The following is a 19,404-nucleotide window of genomic DNA, read 5'->3' as shown; positions in this document are numbered from 1 at the left end:
TTATGTGCTAAGATTCAATGATAAACAAAGCAGATACCATAGCAGCTCTTGTGAAATGTATAGTCTATTCGGGAAGAAAGGTATTAATTAAATAACTTCAAGCATGATGAATACTATAAAACAAGGTGTTAGAGAGATCTCAATTGGGAAATGATCAGTACTGTACACAGGAATGATAAATGCCCCAGACTCTGAACCACTGAAATCTTCCTTGGCTTTTGATACACCCCCTCACCTCTTGTCTGGAGTTCACCCCAGCCCGGGTCATCCTTCAGTGCCTACATCTTCCACTCCCAATGGCACAGTCCTCCCGAAACTCTCCATGATTACCAATGAGGTTGCTATCAGATTCAAAAAGATCATTTCCCAAAAATTCCTTTGTTACCATGAATGTTCACCATTTGCCAGAGATTTCCTTCAGCCTCCACTTTTTTCCTTCTCTCTGAGCCTCCCAAAACACACATGAACACACACCCTCACCCACCAAAGGCTTACAGAAGTCAAAGTTCAGGAGAATGTAGAAATGTTAGAAGGATCAGAGGATTAGGCCTACTACTAACATTAGTTCAGGTTTATTATGGGTAAACTACACAAGACATACTTTTTAATTGTTGTAAAGTTGGGACTTTATAATTGGGGATCTTGTAAGTACTCTTTCAACTTTATTATGGGTAAAACAAACATGGCATATATCTCTTTGTATGTTGAGGACTATTTTCAAAGTAATCTTAGTATGTGGATTTGACAACCTTATATAAGGTAGGAAAAGAAAAGTTAAAAGACAGCAATGGAAGTTTAAGCAGAGGACAAAAATGGTAGCAGGAGGACTAATGCACTATTAGGTTAGCCAAAAAGAAGGAATAACCTATTAATGTTAAGTCCAATGGACACTTTTCAGGTCTTTTTCACTTGACCTCTCTAGCATATAACACTATGAGCCCCTCACCTCCTTCTGAAATGCTCTCTTCTATTGACTTCTGTGACAATTAATCTGACCTGGTTTCCTCCTCATTCTAGCCACTCCTTCTTATTATCCCCTTTGAATGCTCTTTCATTTATTTATATTAGTAAATTTTTAAAGTACAAAAATTTAACATCTAATGCCATCACCCATTATTAAAAATTATTACCATTTTATTATTTTTGGCACCAGTTTTTTTCCCTATGTGTTTACTTTTGAAAAAGTACACCAGTGATATATATATATATATATATATATATATATGACAGATACTTAAATGTGTATGTTCACTAGGCATCTAGCCTCTCCTGCAACTCATTTCATGCTCTATAGGTGATCTCATCCACTCCTATGATTTCAATTACCATATTTTTCAGATGATTCTCATCTGTACCACCAGTTAAGATCTCTTTCCTTCATCAAGATCCATTTGACATATCGTCCTTATATTCATCTACCTTCCAGACATCTCCATGAAGACCAGTTTCTCAACTGCAGCACAACTGAAATTTTAGCCAGCAAGCCTTTGTGTAAAGGGCTGTCTTGTGCATCGCAGGGTGTTTAGCAGCATCCTTGGCTTCTACCCACTAGATGCCTATAGCCCCTCCAAATCTTTAGCCGTTGCCAAATCTCCCCTGGGGGCAAAACTGCCCCCCGTTGAGAACCACTGGTTTAGACCTGCAATAGACACTTCAGCCAACTTAGGATAAACGGAACTCATCTTTCACCCTCCAAATTTGCTACTTCTCCTGTGTTCTCCATCTCAGGGAAGGGAATTTCCATCCACCTACACATCCAAGCCAGAAACCTGGGAATTATTTTTGTCTGTTACTCCCTTACCTCCCCATATACTCAGCAAATTCTGTCAATTTTACATCCTTAAAATTGGATGTAAAATAACATGCAAATTGCTTCATTCTCTTCATATTTTTTAGATAGGAACAAACTAGGTACAATGAAGACAAAGTACATGAAGGAGAGACTCCAGCTACTAGACAGGAGAAGGAAATGACTGCATAAAATGCCTGGGGCAGGACACAACAGGGATCTCTGGATCAAGTGTTAGGGTTACAACATTAAGGAGGAAGTACCCCTTCCTTGAGTCTAGGAAGGAGACAGGCAGGCTATCAGGACTCTGATACGTCCAAGTGAAGATGAGAGTAGAGGGGGCCTCACCATTTTCTATGGGCCTGGAGGATCTGGAGAAGAACTTCTAACTCATATTTTGAAAGAGGTTATCTGCCTTGTTCTCACTTACATGTACAGCTGCTGCTTAGCACTTCTCCCTCCTGCATCCATGGGTTTACCACTTGTTCCAATCAGGAGATGATACCAGGTTTAGAAAATGGAAATCCTACTCAAGGGAAAGAAACAGAATGTGATCTTAAATTCAAAGGACAAAGGACCACCCCATTCTCAGTCCCACTTGGTTGCATTTTCGAGAGCAGAAAACAAGACAACTAATTGTCAAAATTAAGTGAATATTTTCTACCCGGGGTAAGTAGGGTGAGAAGCAGTTTAAGGATCTACTCTAGATTCTGGAGGAAAAAAGAATAACCAAAACCTCATTTGTTATTTCCCCCTAATAGGAGCAAGGGAATCTTTAGAAAGCAAAGGCATCCCGAAAGGCCAACCTGAGTGGGAGGACTCAACCTTACCCAAGGAGACCAGGTTCCTATAGTTCTCTAGCATCACATCCCTGTACAGGACTCTCTGCGCAGGGTCCAGTTCTCTCCATTCTTCCTCAGTGAAGTTCACAGCCACACCTTTGAACGACACAAAGCCCTGAAACACCCTCTGAAGAAAAGGTGGAATGAGGCAGAATTAGAGGAGACTGATGGGATGGGAGGAAATAGATCCAACCGTGTTCATAGTATCAAAGGCAAGATTTTGACTTGTATGTTATAAGAGTTTAAAATGTGTATACCCTTTTGACACAGCAATTTTATATCTAGAAGTCATTTATAAGAAAATGGTCAGAGATAAGGAAAATGAATTATATACAAAGATTCTTATCTATTTATAACTTACAATAGCAAAATAGTTCTAAACAACCTAAAAGTTTGAGGAGAGTGGCAGAAACTGCTAACTGCTCACTAAAGTACACTTCCTCCTCACCTTTCTAGGTAGGCAAACATTTCCCAAGCTCCTTTGCAGTTAGATGTGGCCATGTGACTGAGTTCTAGCCAACGGAATGCAAGCAGAAGTGAGGCATGCCATTTCCATGCCTGACTCACATACATTCCTCCATGTTGTTTTCTCTTTCTCCTTCTGGATGGCTGGTGTGGAGATGATCCAAAAAGTGAGTTTGAGAGCCATGTGATAAAGATACTAGAGCTTCAGATAGCTCAAGGCCCTGAATGGCCACCCTATCAACCTGCTGACACAGTCATACAGTTATGAGAACAAGAAATAAACTTCTATTGTATTGGGGCCATTACACATTTTGGGTGTGCTGGTTACACCAGTTGTAAGTTATCCAACCCTGATTCATAAATTAACACCTAGAAGTGGAAGGTATCATCACAAAAACCTAAAATATACAGGTGGCATTGGCTTGACAATCGGGTGGCAGGTTTCGAGGAAATGGATATTTAAGGCTAGAATGATGCAGACGCTTGATATACACTGACAAAATAATTAGTAACTGTGAAGGCAGACCAAATGCTCACTGAGCCTGTAGCTCTAGGGGAATAGGTTGGAAAGAGCCAGAATGCTGGTTTGTGTAGGATACTCCTGGATGTATTTGGCAAAGAAAGAAAGAGTTGAGCTCAGGAAAGAATTTGCCAATTTTCAAGCTAAAACAAAATGGAATACAGAGCCTAGAAATTTGGTTGCAAACATAGTTGGAAAAGCAAACTGTTTCTAGGTCTCATACGCTAGAAAATAAGTCTGGAAAAGGCTTTGAGGAACAAAGGTCCATAAAAACGTCTCAGCTAAACAAAGTGACTTAGCTCTGTAAAAAAGATCAGGTTAAGGATATGGGCTTCCCATCCAAGCCTATTATTCAGCTGGCCTTAAGGTTATTTTCATTAAGTTAAGAAAGAGACATGATAAATAAGAAACTAAGAAATATACCAAGCTTGAGAATCATATCTAGGAAGAACTTAGTGTGCCATTATTACTATATGGCAAATCTATCAGAAGTTTTTGTAGGACAATATATCCATGATTTCAATGTACTTCCTTTTTTCCCGTTTCAAAGAAAGCAGTATCTCTCCTCAATTCTAAGCCATTTATGTCACTGACTTCTCAAAAATCTACTCATCCTTCAGGGCCCACTTCAAATCTCGCTGCTGCCATTAGCCCGGGAGCTCCTTAAAAGGGCTTAAAAATGTTGGTTGAATGAATAAAGCCTTACCAAATCTTTCTCAGTAAAACACATTTACTCAGTCTCCTCTGAATTCATACATTTTCTCTAAAGCTCTTTATTATTGACCAAGCCCTCAATAAATCTGCTGATTTGTACCACATAGATTTGTGTACAAGTCCTGTGTACATGGGATTCTAAGCAGACAGAAGAGATGTCTCATGTGCCCTTGCACGTTTAAGCCAAATGTCTCAAATGAAAAAACGGGAGCTTCGTTCTCATCCAACCGTGCTCTGTCAGTCCTCCTCCTCAATTATCTGCTAAAGAGGCCTCATCTTCCCCACCTCCTCTGCTACCAATTGACAGGAAAGGCCGCCAAGCCTGCCAAGCCCCCTGATCCCCACTGCTACTTCACACACCTGAGGAACACCCAGTTACCATTTCACTGGCAGTCCATCCCACCCACTTGATCTTATCTTTTAAAACTGCTGATGCTATAAGACTGACTAGCTTCACGCTAAGAGAAATAAATTTATTTGCTTCAGGAATTAAAACGAGGTTTTAGGGACAAGAGGAAAAGCCCCAACTCACCTGGGACTTTGCTGTCTGGAGTAGAGCAGCCATATTCTCCCCTCAAGATACCCTTTTGGGAAAAGGCAGAGTGCCTGGATGACAGAGCTGGAAGGAAAGAGTAATAAAGGAATCCAGTTTATTGTTATGTATCTCAGGCCTATTAGATTAGAAACAGCCACTTAGGACAAAATGTGCCTCTAGCCTTGGTTGTCCTATGGTTTGAAGGATTCCACAGACATCTAAGTAATGAGGCTTCAAAGATAACTTCAGAGGAGACTGAATGTAAACTCAGGGAAAGAAATGACCAGTAAGTGGTTTCAGGATATGCCTGAGCCTGTGCTCTGAGAATGAGGATCCCCGTGACCAAAAAAAAGGCACAGACTGTCAGGATTGGAAGGAAACAAAGAATTCTAGCCTCAAATCCTTGATTCACAAATGGAGAAACTGTACAACTTCACAGAACAAGAAAAAGGAGCCACGGAGGCAGTGCCCTTCCCAGCAATCAAGGGCACAGGGACCTTCGGCCACCAGATCACGAGCATTCCAGGCCCACAATAAGTCTGCAGCCTTCCCAGGTTGGTTCCACCACACACCTGATCCACTAAATTGCAGTGTGTCATCTCATTCCCCCGTACCCTCAGCACTCAGCAGAGTGTGCCTGGCAGGCAATAAGCTCAAGGTGTTGTAAGCGAATTAATGAACAATCCACCTACCTCCCTTTGTCTGATTCCACACCCATCAAGCAAACTTCTGCTCACAATTTACTTTCCCATTTTGATTTTTTGCCTCTAGGAAGAAAACTGCTGATATATTAACTTTGAGTACTTCTTTGAGCTTGTCTCTGGGTGTTAGAGTTACATGCTATTTATTTTACTCCATGTATAGTTCTGTGTTTTCCCAATATTCTATAGTTTATTATTTCTTTAATTCTCCCCCTCCCCCACTCCCAAAAGCAATACTTACAGCCTCTTATGGATTTGTTTGGGGAAGAAGTAGGTATTTCACGTCCTCAGTCATTATAAGCAGTACAGGGTTTCACAATTTTTAAAAATCTATGCCACCTGCACCGCTTTCTCACTGAACATTGCCTCCAGAGTCCTCCTGCCTGCTTTTAACATGGCTCCGCATGACCACAGGCCAGTTTCTTCTGTGCTTCAGTTTTCTCGTTTGAAAAATAGGATAATAGACATACCTACCTCCAGCATTGTGCATTAATGCATATAAAGGACCCAAATCAATGCATATAAAGGGCCCAAATCAATACCTGGTACAGAATAAGCACTCAGTAAAGGTCATTCAATTATCAGTTAATTAGCATTCTCACTATTTTCGACACATCAACACCACCCAAGATTTTAATGGGTTTTCCTTCTATCCTTTGTTTTATGCAAACAAAAGGTATAATCAATGTTTGATCATACTCCCAGGCACGCCCCTTCCCCAAGATGGCTGCCCCCTCCCTGTACTGCTATTGACTGAGCCCTTAGTTGGTGCCTGGCACTGTGTCAACTGTTTTATATCAGAATTCCACTTAATCCTCACAACCACCACTTAAGGTAGGAACAGTAAACCTCATTTGACAAATAAGGAGGCACCGAGTCCAGTGACTTGCCTAGGGTCACATCCCCGAGCAGTATCACTTTCTGGCAACGTAGACGGACTGATCTCTTGCATCCACGCCCTCCCACGTTAACTGAGTCTATACAATGGTTCATCACACTGTGGGTTGCAGGAACACAGGGGCGCACACGCGTGGGTCTCTAACCTGACCCAAGCACTGGGAGCCTTGCGCCCAAACTGCCTCACCTTCCAGCCAAGCGCTTCAGGCTGTGCGGACCCTCACCCTGTTTCCGAGGAAAGGACCCGGTGTCTCAGATATTAATCCCGCGCACACACCACTGTCAGGTACACACAAAACCCAGAGCAGAAGGGCAGGATCAAGGGGGCTGAACGCAGAAGGGCACCACCCAGCCTCCAGCAGAGGGGATTACGGTCAGATCAGCAGGCCCGGGGAGAAACCCAGTGGGACGCGACCAGGCCCCCAAGTCTGACAATCCCCTGCTGGACACACACCCCTGTCCAGCGTCTGCTCCTCCCCAGACCAGACGTGGGTCAGGTCACAGCAAAGGTTGACCGCGAGGGCACACGCTCGCCGTGCGCAGAGCGGGTCCAGACAAAGGGGCCGGAAGCGGAAGTGCGCGCCAAGGCCCCTGGGAAATGCAGTCCGGCCCACCCTGGTGCCTGAACTGGAAAATACGGCGACCGAGCTGCGCTGATAGTCGACCCAGACCTTCGAGACACCTGCTTGCTCTGCGGGCAGAAACAACACCTGGCGCGGTCCTGAAAAGAGAGCTTGATGTTGGCTGCCCGGGCGAAGGTGCACGGGAGCCACTGGGGGCGTGTCATAAACCATCAAGGACTGTTGAGAGTTTTTTGGGAGGGAGGTGGGAGTGTGGAGAGCAGAGGCTTTACCTTTGGTCGCTCTCCGCAGCGTAAGCAGAGCTGCAGCGCTGCTTCAGAGAGCCCGACACAGCAGTCCCGCGCCGGAGGTTCTGCAGCTCTCCGGGAATCCTGGCAGATGCTCTGCGCTCTCACGTTCTGGGGCCGGTTCTTCAGTGGTTCCCACGCCCCTGCAACCTCAGCTCAGAGCACGTGGTCCTTAGACGGCCATTTGGGTTCCTATAACCCAAGTGGACCGTTCTGATACGCGGACAGGTGGGGCCCTCCCTCGCCAATATATAAGACGGTTTTTAGCACCACAGTGTTTACATGTCTCTGCCCAGAAAAGTTTCGCGTTATTTCTAGTTGCTATTCCCTGTTTGCTAGCCACTTTCCAAATCCACGACATCCCTCCAGATCCCTTGGTGATTGATTTCGTATGTATCCAAGTTCAGGTAATTTAGCCCCCTAAAAGTACATTCTGGTTAATTCTCCGTGATGGGCCTGTCAGAATGTAGTTCAACTGATTCTGCTGGGACAAGAGTGAAGGCAGTTGAGTTGTTGGTGTCTTCTTTATCACATCCAGAAGCAGGAGGTGTCAAGAGAGTTGTTAACCTGAAAATAAAGAGCTAAAATAACAGGTCAGAGAGGCCTGCCATCCAGGGTACACAGACAGATTCAGGTGGCAGCCCAAATAGTGTCCCGCTACGGAGTAAGATGCTAGGGCTTTTAAAGGCAAAAAAGGGAGGTTTGTATTACCAGGAATGTTAACTGGAGTTGTCGGCGGGCGGGGTGGTAATATTGGCTAAATATAATTGATTGTTAAGGCTATTCCGAGAGGGGGGCAAAAGTCCATCACTGTGATAAGTTGCAGGTGTTCTTTGGGGCATTCTCAGAATATTTGTCTTGACTCAGTTCAAAAGTTCATGTTCTGCCCCATGAGGACATGCATAAGGCCGGTTTCCTTAATGGCCTCCCAGCTCCATTTTAAAGCCTTGGACATAAGTGACCCCATTTTGTTTCACTCTGTGCAGGGTGCATACTCCATCTCCATCTTCTAGGACAGCCCCTCCACCCCCGCAGCACCCCTGAGGAGGAGAACCTCTACATAAATCCAGCCTACACTTGTGCTCTAGATCCTGTCTCTCTAAGCACTTTTCTGGCTAGAATTCTCTGGGCATCCACAAAGATGCTACTTTACAAAGAAAGCAAAACCTCAACCATGACATCCTTTTGTGCTGCGGGAAATCATAGCAGCATCCTTGCTAGGCTTTAAGCCTAGGAAAAATAAATTCCAAATGGGTGACTGGGAGATATGTGATCTGATACCAGATTGTTTGTGCCTTGGAATCAAAGGCCGGAAGAGAATATCTTATCGAGCATGAAGGCAAGGGGCTTAGGAACGCCGGGCCCTTGCAGCAAGGGACCGGACCGCATATCTTGCTGATTGTTCTTAAAATACTCCCCAAGGGAATGACCTGGGACGGGCTGGTGTGCTTCAGGAGGATGAAGAATAGAACCTTTGGACTTTGGCTTGTGTGTCCCTGCAGGCATGAGTTTCTGCTATTGTACATGCTTGAGATTCTTTACCCGCAAATAAATATGTGGCAATCCGAGGGACCTCACCTCAGTCCTTGAGGCTGATGGTCCCCTGTCCCATTGAATAGTATAGATTGTGTTCTGTCTATTAATTCCATCTGCCCCTTCGGCTGGCTGCCTATCTGGTCTCGGCAGCACTTGTGCCAGGATTTTTGAAGAAATGCTGAGGCCTCTACAATTTGCCTTCAGTAACCAGGAGGGAAAACCCGTGGAACACTCTTATCAACTGGACTTCCTCCTCCCCGCAAAAAAATCCCAAAGCCCTCGGTCATCTAGTGGTTTATTAAAAATGCATGGAGTGATCTCACAAGGTTGTAATCTATCATAACACTAATAAAAAAAATAAAAAATAATAAAAAAATAAAAAAAATGCATAGAGTGATAGGCGCAACAGGAATGGCAAATTGTTGACAGCAGGCGATAAATCAATGACGGTTCATTATTCTATGTCCTCTACTTTTGTGTATGTTTGAAACTTCATAAAGTAAGTTTTAACAATAAAAATTAAGTTAAAAAATAAAGCCTCTCATATATTCAGAATTTTTGGTTGGCTTCCCATTGCAGAGTAAAATCCAAAGTTTATTCTCTTAAGGGTTCACATAATCAATTTAGTGCCACACAACCAGCATTTTTAAAAAATGAAATAGAACAGAAAAGAAGAAGAAACACTAGAATGTGTAAGAAAATGATTGTTTCAAGGAACTTTTGTTTCTGTTCTTTGGATATGTATACTTGGCTACAATGTAAAATGTGTGTGTGTTTTCTGTGGATCACGGTCAAAAGAGTTTGAAAATTATTGCTATAGCGCGTGGTCACCAACCTCGTCTCTCTTTACCGTATCCCCTGGCACTAGTTTACCCTGCCCTCCATCCTTCAATTGACTCCAGCCTCCTGGCTATTGAACATGCCAGGCTCAATCCCCAGATATCCACATAGCTCACCCCCTCATCTTTTTCAAATCTCTGTTTGAATGTCATCTTTAACACCAGTGTTCTCCCTCAACATTTGATAAAAAATAGGGGACCTTGTAACATCATTCACTATCTCCCTTATTCAGCTTTATAATTTCTTAAGGACACTTATCTCCACTTGACATATTATGTATCTATGTGTTTATTTGTTTACTGTCTCCCTATCTCCACTCCAATGTAAGCACCTCTAATTTCACCAATGTTGTATCTGAAGTAAGCACTTAATAAATATTTGTATTGTCCTGTGCATTCTTTATTAGGTTAACTACTAGCTGCTTTTTCTTGAGCTTGTGGCTGATAATCTTAAAATTTTTGCCCTTCTACTGTGTGAGGGCACACCAAGAAGTCAGCAGTCTACAACCCAGAAAAGGGTCATCACAAGAACCTGACCATACTGGCACCCTGATTATGGACTTCCAGCCTCCAGAACTGTGAGAAATAAATTTCTGTTGTTCATAAGCATTTTGTTATAGTAGTTCAAACAGACTAAGACATGTTTCTTTTTATTCTTGGAATTTAAGAATTAGGCATTATATCAACCATTTAAAAATTATATTTGTACTTCTGAACTTAAAATATAATCATGGTACTAATATTATTAAGTAAATACAATATATTTTAATATAGCTATACAAAAATGATTATATAAATTATAAAGCCCTTAGAAGCAGCAGTATTTTACCAAAGCTCTGTAGTATTTTACCAAAGAGGTATTACATTTTATTGTAGATTCTTTTTGTGTTCTACAGATCACCTGTGCATACGCAACCCAGAAGAAAAACCAGACAGTACTGTAACTAGCATAGTATGGAATTGAGTTTTAATTTTCACTGGTAACTTACAGCAGAAAATTGTTTTATTATGTGCATCTAGAATCTTTTTTTTTCTCCCCAAAGCTCCAGTGCATGGTTGTATATCCCAGTTGTAAGTCCTTCTAGTTCTTCCATGTGAGCCACTGCCACAGCATGGCAACTGACAGACAAGTGGTGTGGTTCCTTGACCAGGAAATGAACCCGGGCCACTGAAGTGGTGAGAGCACTGAACTTTAACCAGTAGGCCATCACAGCTTGCTCTAGCATTTAGAATCTTGAGTGGGATCATCTTTATCATCTTAAGCTCTATATTACAAAAAGAATCAACCTAGAAGCAGTATAGTGAAGCACAGTATCTGATGGTTTGCTCTTCTTATTTTCTGGATGGGAAAGAAGAAAGACACTAATACTTAGTGGCTGCCTTCCAAGTGCTCTGTGCACCATGCTGTTGCTTCATATACAGTGTCTTATTTACTCAAAGAAGAATATGCCTATTTTAAAGATAGGCATTATCATCCCTTTTTAAAGACAAAGAAATGGAGACTCAGGAAGTTACAGTAAATAGCCTGAAGTCACACCAAAGGAAAAATGATGTTCAAGCCAAGAGCCAAGTACCATTTAATTCACAAATCCCATGATATGTTTGCTATATTCTGCCTAATTGAGAAGGGATTATCATTTGCTGGATGGAAATATACATACTCTTAATGTATCAAGCCACTTAGTGGGGTTGAGCTCCAACTCCTGTAGAGAGCACCCTTCAAACTGCCTCCCTCCTAGAGATGTTGTTGGTAATGAAAGACTATCGAGAGTCCTTAAGAGCAAGGGTTCTAGGATCCGAAAGCCTGAATTTGAATCTGGGCTCTACTATTAATTAATCTTTTAAATCTTTTTATGTCTTGGTTTTCTCTTCTGTAAAATGGAGATAATAATAGTACCTACTTTAGGAGTTTGTTACTGGGAATGAACGGGCTCATATAAAGTTCTTGGAACAACTCCTGGCATATAGTAAATGATCAATAAGTAACAGCTAATTGACTTTCATAGAAAATTTTATTTTGTAAGAGCAGAGGGAAGAAAAGAGCTTTGGGGAGAGAAGAGCCTGAATCAAATACAGTGGGATAGAAGGGTCCCTGGAATTTAGTGATTAGATGGTGAAAGTTAGCAGTTAGAAAGCTGTTTTGTTGAGAGACTATGTAAAATCAGCAGGAGATCTCCTCTAAATACTGCTGACAGAGGCTAGGATAAAGCCATCCTTCCTGCCTGTATGTGAACCTAGAACCTTCTAACACTAGGAAGATGGGCAGCTTGATGGTACCAAGAGGCAGAACAGTGAGTGGCTTTCTTTAGCAGTGGCAGTGGGAGGCTCCTTCAAGATCTGAGCAGGCCACGGACACAGTCTAGTGGAGCCAGAGCAGAACAGAAGGACGAGGTGGACCCCAAAGTCTGGTTTATGCCTGTGTAGCTTCAAGAGCCTCCCTGCATTCTCCCAAAATGCCTGGGGCGACCTTGCAAGGAGGAGCGCATAAACAGAAGGCAAGAGCAGGAATTTCATACTGTCAGCTCTAACATGGTATGATATTGTACCTTCAGACTGGGAGGATCTAAAACTATTTGATAGATTTTAATATTTATATTATATGCACACACTTATATAGATGGATATATTTGGATCATGATCTCTTTATTCTGCATATTCATTAATTAGCCCTACCCCCCAAAATAAATGGAGTGTATAATTTGTTGGAAAAGTAAATTTTGTCAAGCAAAGACTCATCTAAATGACAGAACTGTTGACTTCCACAAATTATTTTTATGTTGTTAGAAATAAAAAGAAAAAATAAATCCTTAAAAAATATTATTGAAGGGCCAGCCCCGTGGCCGAGTGGTTAAGTTCGCACACTCAGCTTCAGCAGCCCAGGGTTTCGCTGGTTCGGATCCTGGGCGCGGACGTGGCACCACTCATCAAGCCATGCTGAGGTGGCGTCCCACATGCCACAACTAGAAGGACCCACAACTAAAAATACACAGCTATGTACCAGGGGGCTTTGGGGCAAAAAAGGAAAAATAAAATCTTAAAAAAAAAAGTTATTGAGATATAAATATCACACATGCAAAGGAACACATACTACTTAAAATAATAATAAAACAAAAGCCACTACCCAGCTTAAGACAAATTGTGAATGGTACATTACTTTCTGTTACAGTTGGATTTAGAAGAATGTTTCTGACGTTAGTAAACTGACCTTGACTCTAGAAACCTTGCTAAACCTAATCTTTATAGTTTTAGTGATTTTTTTATTCTTTTAGGTTTTCTATGTAGATGATCTTATCATCCTATATCATCAGCAAATAAGTAAATAAAATACATATAAATGCATTTAATATAAGCTCATTTAATCCTCCCATATATAGTTTATTTAGTCTTCACAACCATCCTATGAGGTAGGAATTTCATTCATTCATTGCCCTTGCTGTACAGATAGGAGAACTGAGGTAGGGAGAGGTGAGGTCACGTGCCTGAGGTCCTACAACAAGCCTCAGAACGAAGATTTTAAGTTTCAAAACTGGCAGTCTGGCTCTAGGGTCTATGCTCTTAACCACCACTTCTACAGCCTCTCAAGTAATTGCCGTTCAAGGTGTGTCTCTTCCAGCATTCTAACCCCACCCCTCTCTCTCTCTCGTTTTTTTTCTTTTCCTTATTACTGCATATTTGATAGGCCCTCCTCCACTATATTGAACATCAGCAGTGATAACATTCTTGTCCCATTCTCAGTTTTAAAGAGAATACTCCCATGCTCCTCTGTTAAATTCACATTTGCTCTAGGTTTTTGGTATATAGATTTTGTCAAGTTAAGAAAGTTATCTGAGTTTTTTAACCTAATCATTAACATGTATTGAGCTTTATCAAAAGATTTTTCTGTTTCTATTGATTTAATCATTTTATCTTTTAGAGTCCATTAATGTTGCAGATTTCATAGCTAGATTTTCTGATGTTAAACTCTATTTAATCATGATTTCAGTTAAATTCAGTTAGCTAATATTTCATTTAGGATTTTTGTACCTATGTCTATAAGTAAAATTGGTCTGTAATTTTCTGGTTCTGTGTAATGTCTTTATCCGTTTTAAGAACCAAGATTATACTAAATTGCTAAAATGATTTTGGCAGCTTGATCTCTTTTTATTCTCCTGTTTTTAGAACACCTTAGAGAAGATTTGTTCCTTGAAAGTTTCATAAAATTTGGACTGTAGTCTCTTATTTCAATTTTTTTATGATAATCAATCTATTGAAGTTTTCAATTTCGTTTTGCACCTTTTTTTATTTTATATTTTCCTAAGTTTATCTACTTCGTCTATGTTTTCAAATGTATTGTTTATTAATCTCTTTTGTGTCTCTATTTTTTCTGCTTATTCAATCTGTATTTTATATATCTTCATCTGCTCTCTTTTTTAAATTCATCCTTCTCACTCAAGATTTGTGGATCTTATTAATCTATTCATTGAACTAGATTTTAGTTTTGATAATCTATCGGTTTTTGTGTGCACTAGTTCATTGATTTTAACCTTTTATTATTTCTATATTTCTTATTCCTTTGGCTTAATCTTTTCCTCTTTTTAGCTCATTGAATGGACTCCTTAGTTAATTTGTTTCAACTGTTGCTGAAATGTATTTAAAATGATATATTGATCCCCTAAGTACTCTTCTAACTGTGTCCCACAAATTTTGAATGAAGTTTTTCATTGTAATTTAGAACTATTGCCTCATTTCTTTCATGATTTTCTAACCCAAAATTGATTTAGTACTATATTTTCTTTTGCATTTAATATTCAAAAATAGAGAATTTTTAGCTCTCTTTTTATTTTTTCTATTTTATTGTATATGGTTAAAGAGCATAGATCTATGCTGTCCAATATGGTAGCCAATAGCCATATGTGGAGACTGAACACTTGAAATGTGCCTCATCTGATTTGAGATGTGATCTCAGTGTAAAATACACAACAAATTTTGAACACTTAGTGCAAAAATGTTATTAATAAGTTTGATATTGATTACAAGTTGAAAATATGTTAGAAATTTGGGTTAAATAAATATAATTAATGAATTTCACCTCTTTTTAAAAAGTTTTTAAAATATGGCTACTAGGAAATTTAAAATTATATGTGGCTTGCATTATATTTGAATAATCTATAATATATCTAGTGGCATAGACATAAGATATTAATTATTTTAAATTTGTTGAAGCATCTTCAATGTTGTAACATATGGTCAGTTTGAATAATGCACATGTGCTAGAAAATAATGCATATCTCTGTTGCGTGTAAAGCTGCATGTAAATGTATTATCTTGAGCTATTGATCGTATTATTAAAAACTTCTGTAGCTCTCCTTCCTCTGTCTCCTTGATGCATCAATTTCTCATGGGTTATGTAAAACTTTCCTACTACAATTACTGGTTTGTCTGTCAGTCCTTATATCTTCTTGATCTCTCATTTCTTTTATAAGTATCTACTGGGTCCAGACAAGAGGATATAGACTTATTTCTCCCTGTTCCTTCCTGCTGAGTACACTGTAAATGCTAGAAATAACAAATGAGAACTGACAGGTCGGAAAAGGAAGGTAGACTGGGTAGAGAGAGACCTCAGGACTGGTGGAACATCATGGTGGCAGGGCATCTTATGACCCAAACCTAGCATTAGAAGGTGGCCCAGATAGGCTCATTCCTCCCCCAGATTGAATAGGAGCCCCACCAATAACACCAGCTGAGTCTGGTGGCATGATGGGGGGGTGGGCAACACTGATTGGAAGTCCTGCTGAAAATAAGCCAGGGAAGTGTTCTCCTTCCCCACCAACCTGAGTCTCTCCTCCCGTATCCAGAACACCAGGTGGATGGGCAGCACCTGCAAGGGGGATTCTGCCACAATAATCACCCAGCCAGGAAGCCTCTTTGTCCCTTGGACCTGAGACTCCCCTCCCCCACCTAGAGTTGAGGGAAGGGTGAAGTGGCACTGACAAGGAGGATCGTGCCTCTACAATCAACCTGCTTGAGAAGCCTCTTTGTCCCCCCAGGGCTGAGACCCCTCTTACCCACAGAAGGAAACCAGGCTCCAGATGGCACCAGCAGGGGAATCCCACCACAATTGCCTAACCCAGGAAGTGCTCTCTGTCCCAGCCAGACCTAAGAATCCCCACAGACCCCCACACCTAGAGACACCAGGTGGCTGGATAGAACTGGTGGAGGGAATGCTGCCACATAGAGGGCCTGACCCAGGAAGCACTCTTCTCCCTTATGGCCTGGAGATCTCTTTCCCCACTTTGGCCCAGCCTGAGGAAGTTCCTTCCACCCATTCAGGTGGCACCAGCAGGGCCCAGTGGGAGCCCCAGCAGCACCAGATAAACCAAGCAGACCAAAATAGTACCACAAAGCCTCTGAAATTTAAACTATCACTGAAAGCACAGCTCACAAAAGTAGGACAAGACCTCCATGCTAAACCTAAACAGGGTGACTGCCTTCTAAAATAAAAGATTCAAATAGGACTCAGAGTCTCCTAACATAATAGCCAAAATATCCATGAATCAATCCAAAATCACCAGTCATACCAAAACCCAGGAAAATTACAACCTGAAGGAGAAAAGGCAATCAACTAATGCCGATACTGAGAAGAATCAAATGTTGGAATCATTTGACAAAGATTTAAAGTAGCCATCATTTGAAAAAAAGTCTCAATAAGAAATTACAAATTCTCTCAAAACAAATAAAAAAATAGAAAATCTTTGCAAAGAAATAGAAGTTATAAAAAAGAACTAAAGGAACATTACAAAAATAAAAATACTGAAATACAAAACTCACTGGATGGGCTCAATTGTAGAGTGGATATGACAGATAATAGAATCAATGAACTTGAGGATAGATCAATAGAATTTACCCAATCTGAACAACCGAGAGAAAATAGACTGAAAATAAATGAAAAGAGCCTGAGGAACCTGTTGGAACAATGACAAAAGGTCCAGCAATCTTAACATCAGAGTCCCAAAAGGAGAAGAAAAAGAGAGTGGAGATGAAAGAGTATTCAAAGAAATAATAGCAGATAAGTTCCCAAATTTGGTGAAAGACATAAACTTATGGATTCAAACGCCAAATAAAATAAACTCAAAGAAATCCCTACCGAGACACATCATAATTAAAATTCTGCAAACTAAAGACAAAGAAAAAATCTTGAAAGCAGCAGAGAGAAATGTCACCTTACTGATAGGGGAACACCAATTTAAATGACAGCATGTTTCTCACTTGAAAGGAAAGGCCAGAAGGAAATGGCACATTTTCAAATGCTGCCAACTTGAAAGAAAAGACCTGTCAACCATGAATTGAATTGGATATATTCACTGGATGTGAAACCATCCTTCATTAATGAAAAGGAACTCCAGATATTCTCAGACGAATGGAAACTAAAAGAATTTGTTGCTCAGCAGACCTATCCTTCAAGAATGGCTAAGAAGTTCTTGAAACAAAAAAGAAATAACAAAGGAAGGACTCACGGAGAATCGTGAAAGAAGAAAGAACAATGGAAAGAACAGAAATACGGGTAAATACAATTGACTATACTTCTCCCCATGAGTTTTACAAGTATATAACGTCCCTCTTTTGTCCATTATGATGTTTTTCTTTTGAATTTAATTTTATTAATAATATTATCTGAGTATTCTTTTAGTTCATATTTGCCTGGTATATCTTTTGCCATCTGTTTGTTTTTAATCTTTCTGTGTTGTTTGGTTTCCAGTGTATCTTCTGTAAAGAACATGTTGCTGCATCTTGGGGTTTTGTTTTGTTTTTTGGTTGGTTGGTTGGTTTTTAATTCAAACTGAGATTTCTGCCTTTTGATGGGGGGGCTTGACCCATTTACATTTATTGTGATAAATGATATAACAGACCTTATTCTGTGTTTTCTTTTTACCATACTTTTTTGTTTCTTGTTTTCCTCTTGTCTGGGTTTTCATTGAATAATCAACTCTTTTCTTCTAGTTTGAATGTCATTCATCCTACTTTTATTCTCCTGGTACTTGTACCTAACTTATTAAAATTCATACATATGTTTCTTCTGCACGTCCCCAACCATTCTTTAAGCTTGTGAATATGTATATCCTCCCCCTAATGAAGACAAGTAACCCAGCTACTCTTACTTTCTCATATCTACTTCCCACCCTCATCCCCAATGGTATCATTAAAATTTTAGTATTGGATTGTTATGTCCATGTAGTTGTTATCCTGTCTCACTACCTCTGCTCCTTGATTACTAAAATGATAATAAACTCTTTACTTAATTATTCTTACCTTTAATTTCTTTATATATTGAAGCATCTTCCTGAATTTTTTTCCTTCTTGCTGAAATATTTCCTCCAAGAATATTTCCAAGGTCTTGTTTGAATCAGAGTACCTTTATTTTGCCTTATTTATATGATACTTAAGTAAAATACAGGCATATCTCATTTTATTGTGCTTCACTTTATTGCGCTTCATAAATACTGCATGTTTTACTAATTTAAGTTTTGTGGCAACCCTGCATCAACCAAGTCTATCAGTGCCATTTTTTCCACCAGCATTTGCTCACTTCATATCTCTGTGTCACATTGTAGTAATTCTTGCAAAATTTCAAACTTTTTCATTATATTTGTTATGGTGATCTATGATCAGTGATCTTTAATGTTACTCTTGTAATTGTTTTGGGGTGCCACAAACCATGCTAACCTAAGACAGTGAACTTAAATTGATAAATGTTGTCTGTGTTCTGACTGCTCCCTTGACCAGCATTCCCCCACTTCTCTCCCTCTTCTCAGGCCTCCCTATTCCCTGACACACAACAATATTGAAGTTAGGCCAATTAATAACCCTACAGTGACTTCTAAGTGTTCAAGTGAGAGGAAGATTCACATGTCTCTCGCTTTAAATGAAAAGCTAGAAAAGACTAAGCTTAGTGAGGAAGGCATGTCGAAAGTCAAAACAGGCCAAAAGCTAGGCCTCTTGCACCAGTTAGCCAAGTCGTGAATGCAAAAGAAAAGTTCCTGAAGGAAATTAAAAGTGCTACTCCAGAGAACACACGAATGATAAGAAAGCAAAACAGCCTTATTGCTGGCATGGAGAAAGTTTAGTGTTTAGTGGTCTGCATAGAAGAACAAACCAACCACAACATTCCCTGAAGCCAAGGCCCAATCCAGAGCAAGGCCCTAATTCTCTTCAACTCTGTGAAAGCTGAGAGAGGGGAGGAGGCTGCAGAAGAAAAGGTTGAAGCCAGCAGAGGTTGGTTCATGAGGTTTAAGGAAAGAAGCCTTCTAGGTAACATAAAAGTAAAAGGTGAAGTAGCAAGTGATAACGTAAAAGCTGCGGCAAGTTATCCAGAAGATCTGGCTAAGATCATTAATGAAGGTGGCTACACTGAACAACAGATTTTCAGTGTAGACGAAACAGCCTTCTATTATAAGAAGATGCCATCCAGGACGTTCATAGCTAGAGAGGAGAAGTCAATGCCTGGCTTCAAAGCTTCAAAGGACAAGCTGACTCTCCTGTTATGGGCTAATGCAGCTGGTGACTTTAAATTGAAGTCATTGCTATTTACCATTCCAAAAATCCTAGGGCCCTTAAGAATTATACTAAATCTACTCTGCCTGTCCTCTAGAAATGAAACAACAAAGGCTGGATGAGAGTACATCTGTTTACAACATGGTTTAATGAACATTTAAAGCCCACTG

General features: G+C 40.3%; 1 protein-coding gene across 9 annotated transcripts in view; it reads right to left on the bottom strand.

Moving 5' to 3' along the window:
* LOC106845788 (zinc finger protein 345-like) overlaps positions 1-8,764 on the bottom strand; it is a 40,145-nt gene extending 31,381 nt beyond the window's left edge. For 4 of the 9 annotated variants that reach the window (XM_070482303.1, XM_070482298.1, XM_070482304.1 and 1 more), the window contains exons 1-4: positions 6,651-7,310; positions 4,863-4,949; positions 2,620-2,727; positions 2,220-2,315 (exon numbers count right to left, since the gene is read on the bottom strand). In XM_070482303.1, the coding sequence (XP_070338404.1) occupies positions 2,220-2,256 (37 nt within the window). In that variant the 5' untranslated portion in view covers positions 2,257-2,315; positions 2,620-2,727; positions 4,863-4,949; positions 6,651-7,310. The other 5 variants (XM_070482299.1, XM_070482300.1, XM_070482302.1 and 2 more) reach the window with 5 other exon arrangements.
* Positions 8,765-19,404: the final 10,640 nt, after the last annotated feature.

This window comes from Equus asinus, chromosome 13, assembly GCF_041296235.1.
Source record: "Equus asinus isolate D_3611 breed Donkey chromosome 13, EquAss-T2T_v2, whole genome shotgun sequence".
In the NCBI taxonomy this organism is placed as follows: Eukaryota; Metazoa; Chordata; class Mammalia; order Perissodactyla; family Equidae; genus Equus; species Equus asinus.
This window is presented reverse-complemented; position numbering and strand designations above follow the sequence as displayed.